The sequence below is a fragment of the Polyodon spathula genome, chromosome 9 (genome assembly GCF_017654505.1).
Source record: "Polyodon spathula isolate WHYD16114869_AA chromosome 9, ASM1765450v1, whole genome shotgun sequence".
Taxonomy (NCBI): domain Eukaryota; kingdom Metazoa; phylum Chordata; class Actinopteri; order Acipenseriformes; family Polyodontidae; genus Polyodon; species Polyodon spathula.
Window position 1 is genome coordinate 34,882,567 of NC_054542.1, and position 14,012 is coordinate 34,896,578.

At 36.9% G+C, this 14,012-nt stretch overlaps 1 protein-coding gene across 2 annotated transcripts in view; it reads right to left on the minus strand.

Moving 5' to 3' along the window:
• Positions 1–4,448: 4,448 nt before the first annotated feature.
• Positions 4,449–14,012, minus strand: part of LOC121320716 (protein dopey-2-like) — a 44,375-nt gene continuing 34,811 nt past the window's right edge. For both annotated transcript variants that reach the window (XM_041259291.1, XM_041259293.1), the window contains 8 exons: positions 13,236–13,385; positions 11,861–11,922; positions 11,416–11,544; positions 10,990–11,126; positions 10,678–10,742; positions 8,294–8,440; positions 6,202–6,334; positions 4,449–5,139 (listed from right to left, as the gene is read on the minus strand). In XM_041259291.1, the coding sequence (XP_041115225.1) occupies positions 4,876–5,139; positions 6,202–6,334; positions 8,294–8,440; positions 10,678–10,742; positions 10,990–11,126; positions 11,416–11,544; positions 11,861–11,922; positions 13,236–13,385 (1,087 nt within the window). In that variant the 3' untranslated portion in view covers positions 4,449–4,875. The remainder of the gene's footprint in view (positions 5,140–6,201; positions 6,335–8,293; positions 8,441–10,677; positions 10,743–10,989; positions 11,127–11,415; positions 11,545–11,860; positions 11,923–13,235; positions 13,386–14,012) is intronic.

Consider the following 14,012-nt stretch of genomic DNA (forward strand, 5'->3'; position numbering starts at 1 on the left):
GTTGACGGCTAACCTGGACAACACTGCACTTGTTTCATGATTAACCCTTTGTGGTCCAATGTCGGACCAGGTCCGGCATTACAATTTTCCCTTTCCAGTCCGACGTAAAGCACAGGTCTCTAGTCGTTTTTTCTCCAGATTAAAAGCCAACAAAACCTTTCAATGGCCGAATGAAACCAAAGATAAAAAAGGGCATATGTCATAACCCCATGTACTACAGAGATAACACAGACATAACAAAGGAGAGAACTGCTTCTGCATCCACTGCTCAAAGAATATCATTGACATTTGCAGAGCTTTTTGAGATGTTATAGTAATAAAATAATGACTTGGATCACATTATTGATCACATGTTTGGTGACAAAATGTGTGATCAGGAGAGGATTTATCAGTATGCACATCTATAAAGAGGTATGTGAAAAATACAGCGAACAAGGGGTGGGGCTAGAGATACAGTACTGGGTGTCATTGTATCCCTGATATTACACTAGTAGAATAAACCACTACTGAATAAGTCCATGTTGCTACCTACTTTCCAGGCAGATATAATTAAAAAAATACTGGTGGAATAATTGCTTACAAGTCAATTTGCTGTTTAGTGGGAAGATATGTGAAATCCGGCTTGTCAGACTTTTTCTACTGGAAAATATTGATCTGTGCTTTCCTCCTCTTCTTCAATAGGTTGCACAGCTGCTGCTTATCAGTCTCTACCCTTGAATTCCAAGGCTTGAGTAGATTCAAATAGAATATTTGTTCAGTGCATCTCTTCTGGCTTCTCAATCTGCGAATAAGAGGCAGGGTAACAATCTTTCCCAATCCTTCCCATTGGTAGACAAAAACTTCCTCAGCATACGTTCCAGGGTACAATTGAATCATTGAACCAGCTCAACTGTCTGTGGGTGGTAAGGAGTGGTCTTTATCCCCTTGATCCCTGAAAGCTGATAAACTCGTCGGGTTTTACAAAGAAAATGAGTCAGATAATTACGTTCCGCACTGTGCTTTTTTTTTTTTTTTTTTTTTTTTTTAAATAATGTTATTACTATCTTAGAAGTCCCTCATCATTTAACTTTAGGTAATAATTAGGGGTCTACCTAAATCACAATTTTGCGGATTTTGTGGAAATCATGAAATTGAGGGGGAAAACCGCGAAATTCACCTCTTTCAGGGGCCAATGCATACCGGACAAGTACATAGAGAGAAAAAAAAGAAACCTTGTTTAAATGGACTACTGCACAATGCAATTCATAAGCTCTTCCTTCTGTAGATAGCATTTTTTTATTCCTTCACCGTCCTTTGAGCCGTTACCGTTGTTTTGTTTACTATTCAAATGACAATGCAGTTTTAATCAGCCTATCAGTGCGTCTTCAATGCTTCTGTGACCTGTACTGTGCAGTAGGGGGTGGGTACAAGTTGGTGCTGCATTGTTTTCATTTAGGTTGCTAAAATCTAGTTTTCAGCATTGGCGGTAAAATAGTAGAAATGAACGACAAAAAAAGCAAGGTATATTTCGGCTGATGGTCGTGTCAAGATATTTCCCAAAGAAACTGTACATGCAGATTGAGGTAATTGTTTTTGCATATCTTGATGTGTCTTTGGAGAAAATATGATCGATCGCTATTTAGCTTCAGAATCACACATTAAACAAAAGGCTAATACAGGCTGCTGAATAGAATGTAAAATAAACAGCTTTCAGAAACCTAACTGGAAAGTCAGTGCAGGCAAAAAGTATTTCTGTCTGTAAGTTAAAGTTCAGTACACAACGATCTAGCACAGCCACCTCGCTTCAACCTGCTGCTTAGTTTTACGCAGTTGGAATTTTAGACCCAAATAGCCACGTTTTCTGTTTTGACTCAATACTAATAAAATTAATTATTGGATGGGACAAATAACATGACAACGAACGTGCTGCATACATTGCCTTTATTAAAGTATGCCAGACGGCCTTGGGTAAACGAGTTTTAGGGCTGTCTCTAATCGAGTTCCACATCTGTATAACGTGACAAAGCTTTGCCTCAACCTCCAGCCAATTCAGTGGATGCAGAACGTGCAGTCTCAATGTATGGGCAAGTCAACTGCAGGGGGATGCTGCATGCTTGCCTTTAACAAATGACAACACTCTGTTTTAGTAAGGAAGGTGTAAGGTGTTCTTAAATACTGTCTACTTAGGTTTATTTAATGTTTAAACAGGTCTGCGAAATCCTACGTAAATTTCTGTGAAAAATACGTAAATTTACAACGATTTAAGTAGACCACTAACTATAATTGGAGATTTGTGCAGCTCTCAAATCATACCTTATATATGTTCTATTAAAATGTTCAATCAAATATGTGGATGCCTGCCCAGTTACACATTTATTCGTTCACATAAAGTCAGTAAAAAACAACATAACACTACAGTATAATCGTAAATCTCGAAAAACTACTCACTTCTAAATCTTTTGTAGTCATTTTTGTATTACTTTAGTATAAATATATGTTAATTTTGATTCATATGTTGTTTTTTTCTGACTTTATGTGAACGAAAAGACACACATTTGCCCGTTTTCCCATTGGAAATAGTGATATTTTGAAATACCACTGTCCTGGTCACAAAAGCAAAGTTTGTGGGGAATAATAGCCATTTTCTATACTTTTGAGGCATAAGCAATTAGGAAATAACACTTACTACCCAGGAACAAAAATTGTGTTACACAGTGTAAACAAGCTGAATGTCAAACTTAAGCTTTGAGTCACGATAAATCTCCACATCAACCGATAAGTGAATGACAAAGGGCTCACTCAATATTGTCAATTTGGCCTGTGAGCCAAACAACATAATGTTTTGTTGCTGTTTAATACCAGTTTATTTTCTTCAAACTATTTTTGAATAGTTCTACAGATAGTTGGTAAATCATTTAATAAAAAGGTAAATATTAATGGACCCAATATTGAACCTAGGTATCCCTTATTTGTCATAAAACTAGATTGCGCACCTTGAAGTTTTACCAATAGTGTTTGCATTACATTAAGTGTAAGTTCTCATCTTTACAGTACAGATTGATAAATCTACATATTATATAAAAAATATAATATGAATACAAATTAACAGCAATCAGAGGCATTCTGGCACCCTCTCAGCAAGAGTCTAGATCAAAGATTTCACTGATCAAGGTAAAACCATCTCGTGGCCTGGATTGGCCATTACATCTTAGGTGTGAACTGTGATACTGACTTACAAATCAGGAGTTTAGAAAACATATAAATATGAGCAATTTGGAACACCAATTCGTCTTCAGTACTCTGTAGCTGTTGCACCAAGTTCTCATACTTTTGGTAGGGTTCAGAACACCATTGTAGTGTGTCAATTTGAATGGTCTACGGGAGGCAGAGAGTTTACCCAAAGTGGCTGTGAGTCCTTCTGATTGTATTTACATGTAACATACTGTAAGGTATTCGTTATTAAGTCATTTTCAGAGGATGTCTTCTATGTTATTCTATCAAGCTGTTTTGTGGAATATATCCCAGATATGAAATAAGATACTTCAGGTAAGAAGCATTGCCTTTAAGAAAACATTGTTTTATCATGCAGTGTGAATAAATAAATGATGGTCTGATAAAAGTGAATAGTTTAATTCCAAACTTGCTTACTGGGAACTTTATGTACTGTAATAAAAAGTAGCCTGATTGTTTATCTAAACCATCACAGAAGCTTTCAGATTGAAAGAATTTAAATTGTTTTAATCATTTTTAATGTCCACAAGCAACAAGTGTGTGTGTGCATATAGATACATATATTAGATAAGCACAACAGTTTTTAAGACTTCAAAATAACCTTTACATTCATGTAGTGAAAAATAAGTTAAAATTCACTAAACTACCTTTACATTCACCAGAGAAACAAAGATAAAAGCATTCCCTTTTAAAAATGTAAATCAATATCACAACCGGTAGTTGCTGCTCTGACTAGTAACTTCACTCAATCCAAATCACCTAGTAGTACTGAGCCACTGTTCTCCCCTAGCTTACAAATACATTCACTTCCCATAGTTTTGGAGGGGGGGGGGGGGGGGGGGGGGGGGGGGGGGGGCGGATGGTTTAAAGACAACTGATAAATCAGTTAAGCAATACCGTGTTCACCTGATTCCTGTTTTAATTCTGCATCAAAGCTACGGGTGCTGTAAGGAGTAGTAGTTCCTATTCGTAAGTAAATGGTAGGTAATAGTAAAATAGCTAAAGAACAGAAGAAAAGACAGTGATTCTAGGTAATTAAACGGCTTTGATAATCATAAAAAAAGCTTTGTGCTGATCTATGGTCTAGTCTTAATAAGAACACAAAAGGTTTCAGTAAAAGTACACAGAGCAGCAAGTACGAACAATGCTGTACAACTTAATTCTAAGACATTGTGTTTGTAACCCGTAAAAGGAAAATAACACAAAAATATATATATATATATATATATATATATATATATATATATATATATATATATATATAATATATATAATGTGTTGAAAACTTAGGATTTCAGCCTGAATAGGTGTTTCTCTTTACATTCATAGAGAATAAGACATGTGTTGGTTTGATGCACCTACTAAAGCACTCTGGTTTAGTGTATTGCTCCTGATTTAAGTCCCAATGGAAGACCAATATACTTCTACGACTACAAACAATGAATCAGCCCCCAGGAAGGATAGAGAGGAAAAGTATGCATGCTACTGAAACTTGAGCAGGCATTTACAGTCTGTGGTTATAGTACCATACATGTAGCTGATATAGGTAGCAGACATACAATGATTATTAATGACATTCATCAAATCAGCACCCAAATATTATGATATAAGCTCCAAATGTGAGTAGTGGAACAAAGAGATTCCATAGTGGTTGCCATTAATTGCTTAGTTGTCCACATTTTCCAGAAATTCACATTCAATGTTCTCTTCCAGTTTTTTCAAAATGCCATCACTGTTTGCAGCAGGATACTCCAAGGGGAGTACAGACCTTTCACTGGCACCATGATCTCGGCCAGTGTGGGCCTTGAAGGTGCAGCTCAGAATCTTTAGGAAAGGCACAAGCTGGGTGATGCTTGAAATGGATCGCAGTGTTAGCAGGGGGAATTCCAAATGTTTAGAATTATTCATTTCGCTCATTCCATTAAGATCCTGAAACAATGCAATAAGAAACCAAAGCAAAGACATTAGATTCAAATTTAAATTGCCAGCCTTAAAGATATAATAAAGCTTTGACCAATATTTTCTTACCGCTCATAATTCAATTTTGTCTGCAAATCCAGATTTTATTTTCTGTCTGATTAAGGTGAAGCACAATTATTCTGTCATCAGATCAAAGTATAACTTATTCTGTTTATTGCCTAGTTCATTTTTATTTAGAAAAGGAAAAACAGCCTCACTTTGCAGGGAAACGTGAATGATCATGTATACCAAATGGACCAGCAATTGCGAGTGTGAAAGGTCTTATAGTTGCAAGTGTAAATATCTCTGTTAATGTGTATTAGAGTGCAAATGGCAAAAAACCAGTTGGGTATGTGCAAGAATGCATGAGAGTGGTTAACTATGATAAACAGTTATCCACAGCGACTTTGTAAAAGAGAGTAATGTGTGGTCTGATGCACCTGAGTGGAGTAACAGTTGAGTAACTAATTCTGTTGCTGACAAGACAACTATAGCTAGTAAAATAACAGAAACAAACAGTAGTCACATAGGCTCTGAGACAACTAGAGTATACATACTAGGCATGCAGGAATACACAGATGGGAAGCTCCCAATACCCCCAGATCATCATATCACCTGTGTGCTCTCTCCCAGCAGATAGGTAACTTGATAAATTACTACTCAAATACTCTGTTATGCTAATGGCACGTCATTGTGTCTAAACAATAATGATCAATTAATTAATTAATTAATTCCATGTTTACCTTCACTTTGTAAACCTTACAACTTCTTACACATTTGGGCTCTTGTGGAGTCCTAATATCTGCTGAACAGGAGGTAATCTTGGAGAGGAAACCGTGTTTATATTACCTCTTCTAACAAGTGGCACACTGCATTCCCAAGTCTTTGCATTTCTTGAGCTCTGGTCAAGAAGGCAGAGTACTAACTACCAATTCACCAACACCTCACCCTGCTCAATGAAGTACCTGGGACTTCCCTTGCTAATCTCCCAAGAACCCAATCCAGTGATAACAGAAGTAGTTGTTTCTTTACCCCACATCTTTTGTTAAGACGTTCCATGACTCTGACAACATGAGGTTTGCACTCTTGGTCTGTCTCCAGTGTGTTGTTCTCCAAATTGTTCCATCCGTCAGTGTCTACCTCTGGCACAAATGCCCATCGGTACCTACAATGAAACCAACCACTAAATGAACAGGAATGTTTTAGCCTTACTGCTGCATGCTGTTGTTAGCCAGTAGCTGCAAGCCACAGCAACGTGTAATCATTTCAATGAATGACTTGTGTAAGACTTGAACTCGCACAACCATTTGGTATTTTTAATGAACAGATATATACAGAGTGATATAAAGTTTAGCACATCAGCGCAGCATAGTTGATGTGTAAACTTACTTTCTAATCACCCCGTAAAAATCCATGAGAAAGTTGCTTGAGCTCACTGCATAATTCTGAACAAGGCAACTGTAGTTGTAAAGGAAATTAATTGGAGAGTTTTAGGGAGTCCACGTAAATAGTAACTGCATGAGCAAGGTCACAACATTAAATGCTAGTGTGAACCACAATTGTTTGCTAGCCTAAGAGATAAAAATTTGAAACAAATGAAGATAGGCAGATGTTAAGACTGTTATGGAACTTGATGACTGGTGGAGAACAATGTGGACTATTGGGTAAAACAAAGAAGCAGTTATGAAAGATGCAAACAGGGGCTGTATAAATAGAGGCTTAATTGGAGCTATTTGTTACATCAGAGAAAGAAGAGAAAACTCCCACTCTGTATCTCCAGAATTGGAGAATATAGCCTTTTCTGTATTTGCATACTGTCTGAATAAATTGTTGCAGTGAGTGCATTCATTGGGTTCAATCCACAAAGTAACATAAAGTGACGCACAATTAACCCTGCAGATATCTAGTAATTAAATGAAAAGGCTTCCAATTTGTATTTACTTTATAAACATTTTCTAAATGTATTATTTTGTTATTTTCTGCAAGAAATTTGCATGAGCTGCATTGATTAGAGGAGAAGAGCAAAACGTACAACAAAGTGTGAAAGGTTCTGTGCTGATAAATATGAATACATTAAATGTAAAAGCCTCTCATCCTTGATGTGACGGTCCTGTTACACAATGCAAGTGAAGGTTTCAAACAAGCGGAACTTCATGACCTGGTTTGAATGTTTATACCATAAAATTATTATTATTATTATTATTATTATTTAATGTATGTGTTACTATTTCGGTTAATTTAAATTGTGCACTCTTATTGTTTTAGTTAAATGTAGTTGGCAGGGATGATGCTTGCCTCTCGTCTCTGCCAAATACATCCTGTGAGAATGAGTGGTATATATAGAGGAGAAAGGAGATGGAGAGAAAGACGTCTGAACGAAGAAAGTAAAACAATTGCTACTCGTGCTGGATTTAGGCCAGCACGATACTTGTTGAATTATTGTGTCTGTTTATTTTGGCCATGTGCCATTTTGTTTGTATTTGGTTTATTTAATGTTGTTTAACAAACAAAGAGCGCATTTGCATCTCACCCCGCAGTACTGAGCCTGTGTCTATTTCCTGGTCTCCATCAAGCCATCCATGACTAACATTTTGAACTCTGGTAATCTTAAAATCTGAATTTGCCTAATTGGAAACCTCACACCAAATGGTTTCCGAGGATAACATAGGTGTTGTCCTTTTTGTGACCGTCTATATATGCAGCGGACAGACTCCCAAATGCAGTGATACTTTGTACACTTGTCGCATTATGGATTCATAACTACTTGACTTGTGGTTTCATGAACTATTGATCATGAACCATTAAGTCGAACAGAGGATTAGTTACAAAAGATGTAAAACAAGTGGTGTATAAATAAAGGACAGATTAAAACTGCTGTTAGAACAGAGTGAAGTGAAGACTGCTGTCCACTGTTGGTCCTGAATAAGGCAATATCCCTTTCCTCTATTTCTGTTGCACTGCTGTTAATAAAGACGTTAAAATAAACTGTTGTACTGAGCCAATTCATTGGGGCACCATTCACAAATAATACAAACAAAGTCCAGGTTAACGGTCATTTTATACTATTTATAAACATAAAAAATTATGATTTATTGAACAAAAGGTCAAATCACTTCGAACTTACATCTGGAACAAAGGCATTCTGTCTGGTGGGAATGAGAGTGCAGTGTCGAGGAATTTACAAGCAGACAGATACAGATCCAGCTCACTCTGCTGAAATGAGAGAAGGGGGCCATCTGCATGTCTTGGTCCACTTGATTTGCCAGAATTCCTTTAATATAAAGCAAAAGTAATTGCCTAAATAAATTACATTCATGCACAAAGTAATTAAATCAATAACCATAGCTTAACTTGCGGGTATAATATGCCAAAAGGAAAAAAAGGAATATTTGTGGGTTTTCTCATCTTTGATTGTTTCTTAATATTCATAATAGTATGTTCACCTAAAAAAAAAAATTATATATATATACACACACACACACACACACACAGTACCAGTCAAAAGTTTGAGTACACCTGCTTGAAACCAGGTTTTTCATGATTATGTATGCTTTTAACTGTGTAAACTTGTCTATAAACACTTAATATTTCATTATATGATACGTGTACTTATATAAGTTGATAATCATAAGTGATTTGCATTCAAAAATTTAGTTTTTAAGTGAAAATGTAAATCTTGTCAATTTCAATGAAATGGTCACCCAAAGCAAGGGGATTTCAGTCTGGATCCCAAGTCAGTTAAAAGTCTGAAATGTGTATAACACGGTGTTAGAACACTAGCCTAAGTATAAAAGTGTCTTTGTTAGATGTTCTCCGAGTTAACTAGCATGTTACCTAATTAACCTTTTGTCACCAATTATTGTTAACAGGTGAGGGTCCATGATTACTATAAATATAGGTAGAATAGGCACAAGTTTGTCATTCCTGAACGTAAGGGAGCAGAAAATGGCAAAATACGCTCAGTTAAGCAAAGAAAAAAGACTGTCTGTAATTACTTTAAGAAATGAAGGTCAATCTTTAAGACAAATCGCAACAACTTTGCAGGTGTCTGTAACTGCTGTGGCCAAGACCATCAAATGATTCGAAGAAACTGGCACTCATGAGGACCGAACAAGGTCAGGTAGGCCAAGGGTGACCTCAGAATCAGAGAAAAAGTTCACTCGAGTCACAAGTCTGCAAAACCGGCGATTTTAACTGCCCCTGAAACACAAGCTCAGCTAAATGCTACTAGAAGTACAGATGTTTCAACGTCAACTGTTCAGAGGAGATTGCATGAAGCTGGCCTAACTGGAAGAATTGCTGCAAAGAAACCGTTGCTAAGAGTGCAGAATAAGAGGAAGAGACTTGCCTGGGCCAAAAAACACAGAAACTGGAGTTTGAGGAGTGGAAGTCGGTTTTATGGACCGATGAGTCAAAATTTGAAATATTTGGGTCCAACCGTCAAGTATTTGTAAGACGCAGAGAGGGTGAGCGCATGAATTCTGCATGTGTGGTTCCCATTGTCAAGCATGGAGGAGGCAGTGTCATGGTTTGGGGTTGCTTTGGTCGGTGCGATGTATCAGAGCCAAGAAAAACTGATCGGTCTTACGCTTTAAGACTATATTTTGCAGAACGTCCTCCACTGTGCCTAACTAGCTAGTTCAAATGAACCTAAAAAATCTGTCCCTTGTAGACCTAAGGCACCCAAGCTAGGGTTGTGCCACGTTCTTTTACTAAGTGATAATAATAAGGCTACTCTGGTCCTACATTATTAACTTATTTTTATAAATCCACTAGTCTGTATTCTTAATATAGTTACTTGCTATGCAGACAAAATCTCTTTTCCTACGAAGACAACTTATGTTTGGTAAATTCAGTTTCCATCAATAATATTAACTTTTTCTTAGTTTATCTCTAACCCTACATGTGTAACAGTATAAATTGTCACTGCAGACTGCAGGTTATTATTCGTGTGTTCTGCTCCAATGTCAGTTCTTCTGGCTTGTGTCATCCCTTGGGCTTCAATTTGCTATGCCCTTGTGTGCACTCCCCTAGTGTTTTTATATGCGAGTAAAACACACACAAAATAGCCGGTTAACCCTATAATACAGCAAATCATGCCAGGTCTTACAGCTTAAATCAGTGTTTCTCAATCCTGGTCCTGGGGACCCCCTGTGGCTGCTGGTATTCATTCCAATTGAGCTCTCAATTACTTATCTAGACCCTTAATTGAACTGATAATTTGCTTAATTAGACCTTATTTAATTGTTGTCAGCTCTTAAACAGTTGCTGATTTCAAGTTAGCCGTAACATTTCAGAAGTCATTTAAACTCTGAAACTGTTTAACAGCTGAAAATAATAAAATAATGTCTAATTAAGCAAATAATGTTCAATTAAGGGTCTAGGTAAGTAATAGAAAGCTCCGTTGAATGAAAACCAGCAGCCACAGGCGGTCCCCAGGACCAGGACTGAGATACACTGATTTAAATGATGAATACTTCTCGGACAAAAAGTAGGACACAGACTCACTTTCCATCCTTTTCATCCTCCTCTTCTTCATCCAAAGTCTCCTCCAGCTGAATAAATATCTGGATCTAAATAAAAGGACAGTAACAGTAAATACTAGAAGCACAAATTGTGTCTATATACTTCTATTTCTTATCGTTTCACTTTACAGCAGTTTTAAAATAAATCTGCAGTATATTTTGTTTTTATTTTGTCCTTAAAAGTAACCTCACAATATTAGAGGCAATTGAGTCTTGAAAGCCCCACACTGGGACCCTAAATCGTGAATATGTCAATAAGAAGAAGAGTTACATCCATCTTGTAAAGTTTGCTTACCAGCTCGGTCACCATTATAGGCCACAGAGATGTTAGGTGCTGTGGGGAAATCCGTAGCAACAGAACTCGAAAGGTAAGAAACATTTGAGCAGAAACCAAACAAGTCTGACCAACACGAAGGTTCTCAGTCAAACGCTCTGAAAAACAATCATGTATAAAGCTTTTCTCAAAATGGTGCTACCTTAGAAAGAGGGTACAGAAAAAAGCAACATAAAAATTAAATAAAAAAAATAAGTGCAAAATATATGAACGACAGGTTCACTTAACATAAAATGAAGCCATCATTACAATTTCAACGTTTTTGACTAGATGTTGTTAGTCAAAAGGTTTCAGTGAAGGAGTAAAAGATTACATCTGAACTGTGCCCAAAAGTTAGACCAGATACCCACTTTACCATGAAATAGTAGCAGAGAGACGAACCAATACCTTGGATGAGAGGCAGGTACATATGGTACTGGTCCAGCTCCCCACTGAATATTGCAAAGGCCTGACGTTTCAATAACATGGCTTTCTGCTCATAATTGGAAAACAGTTTTAAAGAACTGCTTTGCATACCTGCCCAAAAAAAAAAAAAAAAAAAAAAAAAAGTCATTATAGAACAATTTTGTTATTAGCTTCAGTCACACATTTTTCACATTGTATCCACAAGTGCAATACAGTACACCCTCGCTATAAAGTAATTCTACTTTTATTCATAATGTCATCTCATTAACTTACTTCAACAGTTTATCCTTAATTTTGATTGTCCTTTCGCTATACTAAACCCCTTGATATAATGAACAAAAGGCTTGGACCCCAACAGGTTCATTATTGCGAGGGTGTACTGTATTTATTTTACAGTACTAATAATAACTAAAGCTCATCAACTCACTCATTAGGTCTTTAAACATTGTTTTCTCATGGGTTAGAAGATGGTCAACAATGGACTTCCAGCTGAAAGGTATGAACAAAGAAACTTGTTAGGGTCAAATTATTACCTCTTCTCAAATAATAGCAAAATCTATTGTATATAATACAACCTTAAAAAGGGAAGGTAACTTTAACTATACCTTTCAAAGAGAAGTAAACGTCTACAGAGCTTTAATACCATTTCCCAAAAGAAAAAGACTTCTGAAAAATGTTTCTGAAGGAGGTATTCCCGGTAAACTGATTAATTATTGGCAAACTGACTAATTAAGTAGAAATAAGTATGGGCAACCAAAACAAAAAGGATATTGCTGCTCTACAAAGAAGAGCAACCAGAATTATTCCGGGTTGTCATATGCAGACAGGCTTAAAGAACGGAATCTAGTCAGTCTTGAACAAAGAAGACTGCACAGCGATCTGATTCAAGCATTAAAAAATGTCGACCTAAGGGACTTTTTCGACCCGAAAAAAGAAGCAAGGACCAGGGGTCACAAATTTCGATTAGAAAAAGGGCCATTCATAAGAGAAAATAGGAGGCACTTTTTTACACAGAGAACTGTGAGGATCCTTCAAGAAGCTGCTTGATGAGATTCTGGGATCAATAAGCTACTAACAACCAAACGAGCAAGATGGGCCTAATGGCCTCCTCTTGCTTGTAAACTTTCTAATGTTCTTATAGTCTTAAAAGTAACTTTTAATGAACCTTGATAAGTAACTGAAAAGGTAGAATACCTAGTGTTGTTTGCATGGAACATTTTTAAGTAAACTTGCTGTAGACAAGTATATCTAGTTGAGTTAGATTGAAGGTTTGACACTATTGATTATCACTGATGCACAGCACATGCTTAAGAATTCTTGCTGAGTTTTGGGATGTCTGTTCTTTCATATTTCTGTATTCAGTAAACTGTTGCTATTAATTAAATGCTCCTTGTAGAGTGGGTGTTCATAGTAAGTCGTCGATATCTCCAAACTTAAATAATATTTCAGATTGGAAACTACTCTTGTTCCTACATTTCCCAGATCAGGAGTAAGTTTAATTCAGTCTTTTACTAACTCCTAACTCCTGTTATTCTTACAAACCTAGAACCAAACAATGACCTTTAATTGAAGATCTCTTTAACAGGCTTATGTTTGTTTGTTTCTTACTTGGAGTACTGGAGTATCTTACTGGAGTAAATATGTTCAAATAGCTAGCAGGAACAAGAAGAACCAAAACCATAAAAAAAATTGCTGTTTAAAAGAGAATTAAAATACTGCTGGGGGTTAAAACTAGTCAAAAAATAAAATGGTTTCAGGGTTTTTTTCACGAATGAGGCACAGAACCCCCATCTTGATCTTACTGGGTGACACAGGAGGCATCTATCTGGAAGAAGAGAGGGTCCATATATAGATCGAAGGCTTCCTTCTTCCACGCTCTCTTTGTGTAAGCGTATCCACTCAAGCTGCTCAGGAGCTGGGCACTGGCTCGAAAACTGGGGACGTTGTAGGGGCTGCAGACAGGGTATACAATCAACATGTGCATGACAAAATGGATGAAACATCCAGAAAAGGAGACACAGAGAAATAAACATCTTTAACCCTAAATACATTCATAATTTGCTGGCTTTCCCTATCATTTTCTTCTTCAAGACAGTATGCCATCCATTTAATGATTAGGTTCCACCAGCATGTGGTTCATTAGGAAAGACACTGTCTACTCCATGGTCAGCCATGAGAAGATATAGCCAAGTCCAAAAAGTACACATAAGTTTGACAAGTGTCTACATCACAAAACCACTGACCACTCTTACTGGCCCCTCAGCAGAGATTTTCTGAGGGGAGGAGAACAAAAATTACTTAGCAGTATTAAACTACTCAAAACAAACTACTGTATTCCTTCGAATTTTTCACCCTCAATTTCAGGAAAAAATAAAACATCAAATAAATACGCATTTACAAAGAGACAACCTGAATTACGCATATGGAGGCATTTTGCAGTGGTCTGCTATCACACAGAGCATTACAGTTATGTGCTGCTTCTCATTTCCTGTGGGGATTACTCACACCTGCTTTTCTCCCAATTTGTGAACTGTGGGGGGGGGGGGGGGGGGGGGTCTGATCAGCATTTCCGATCTGTC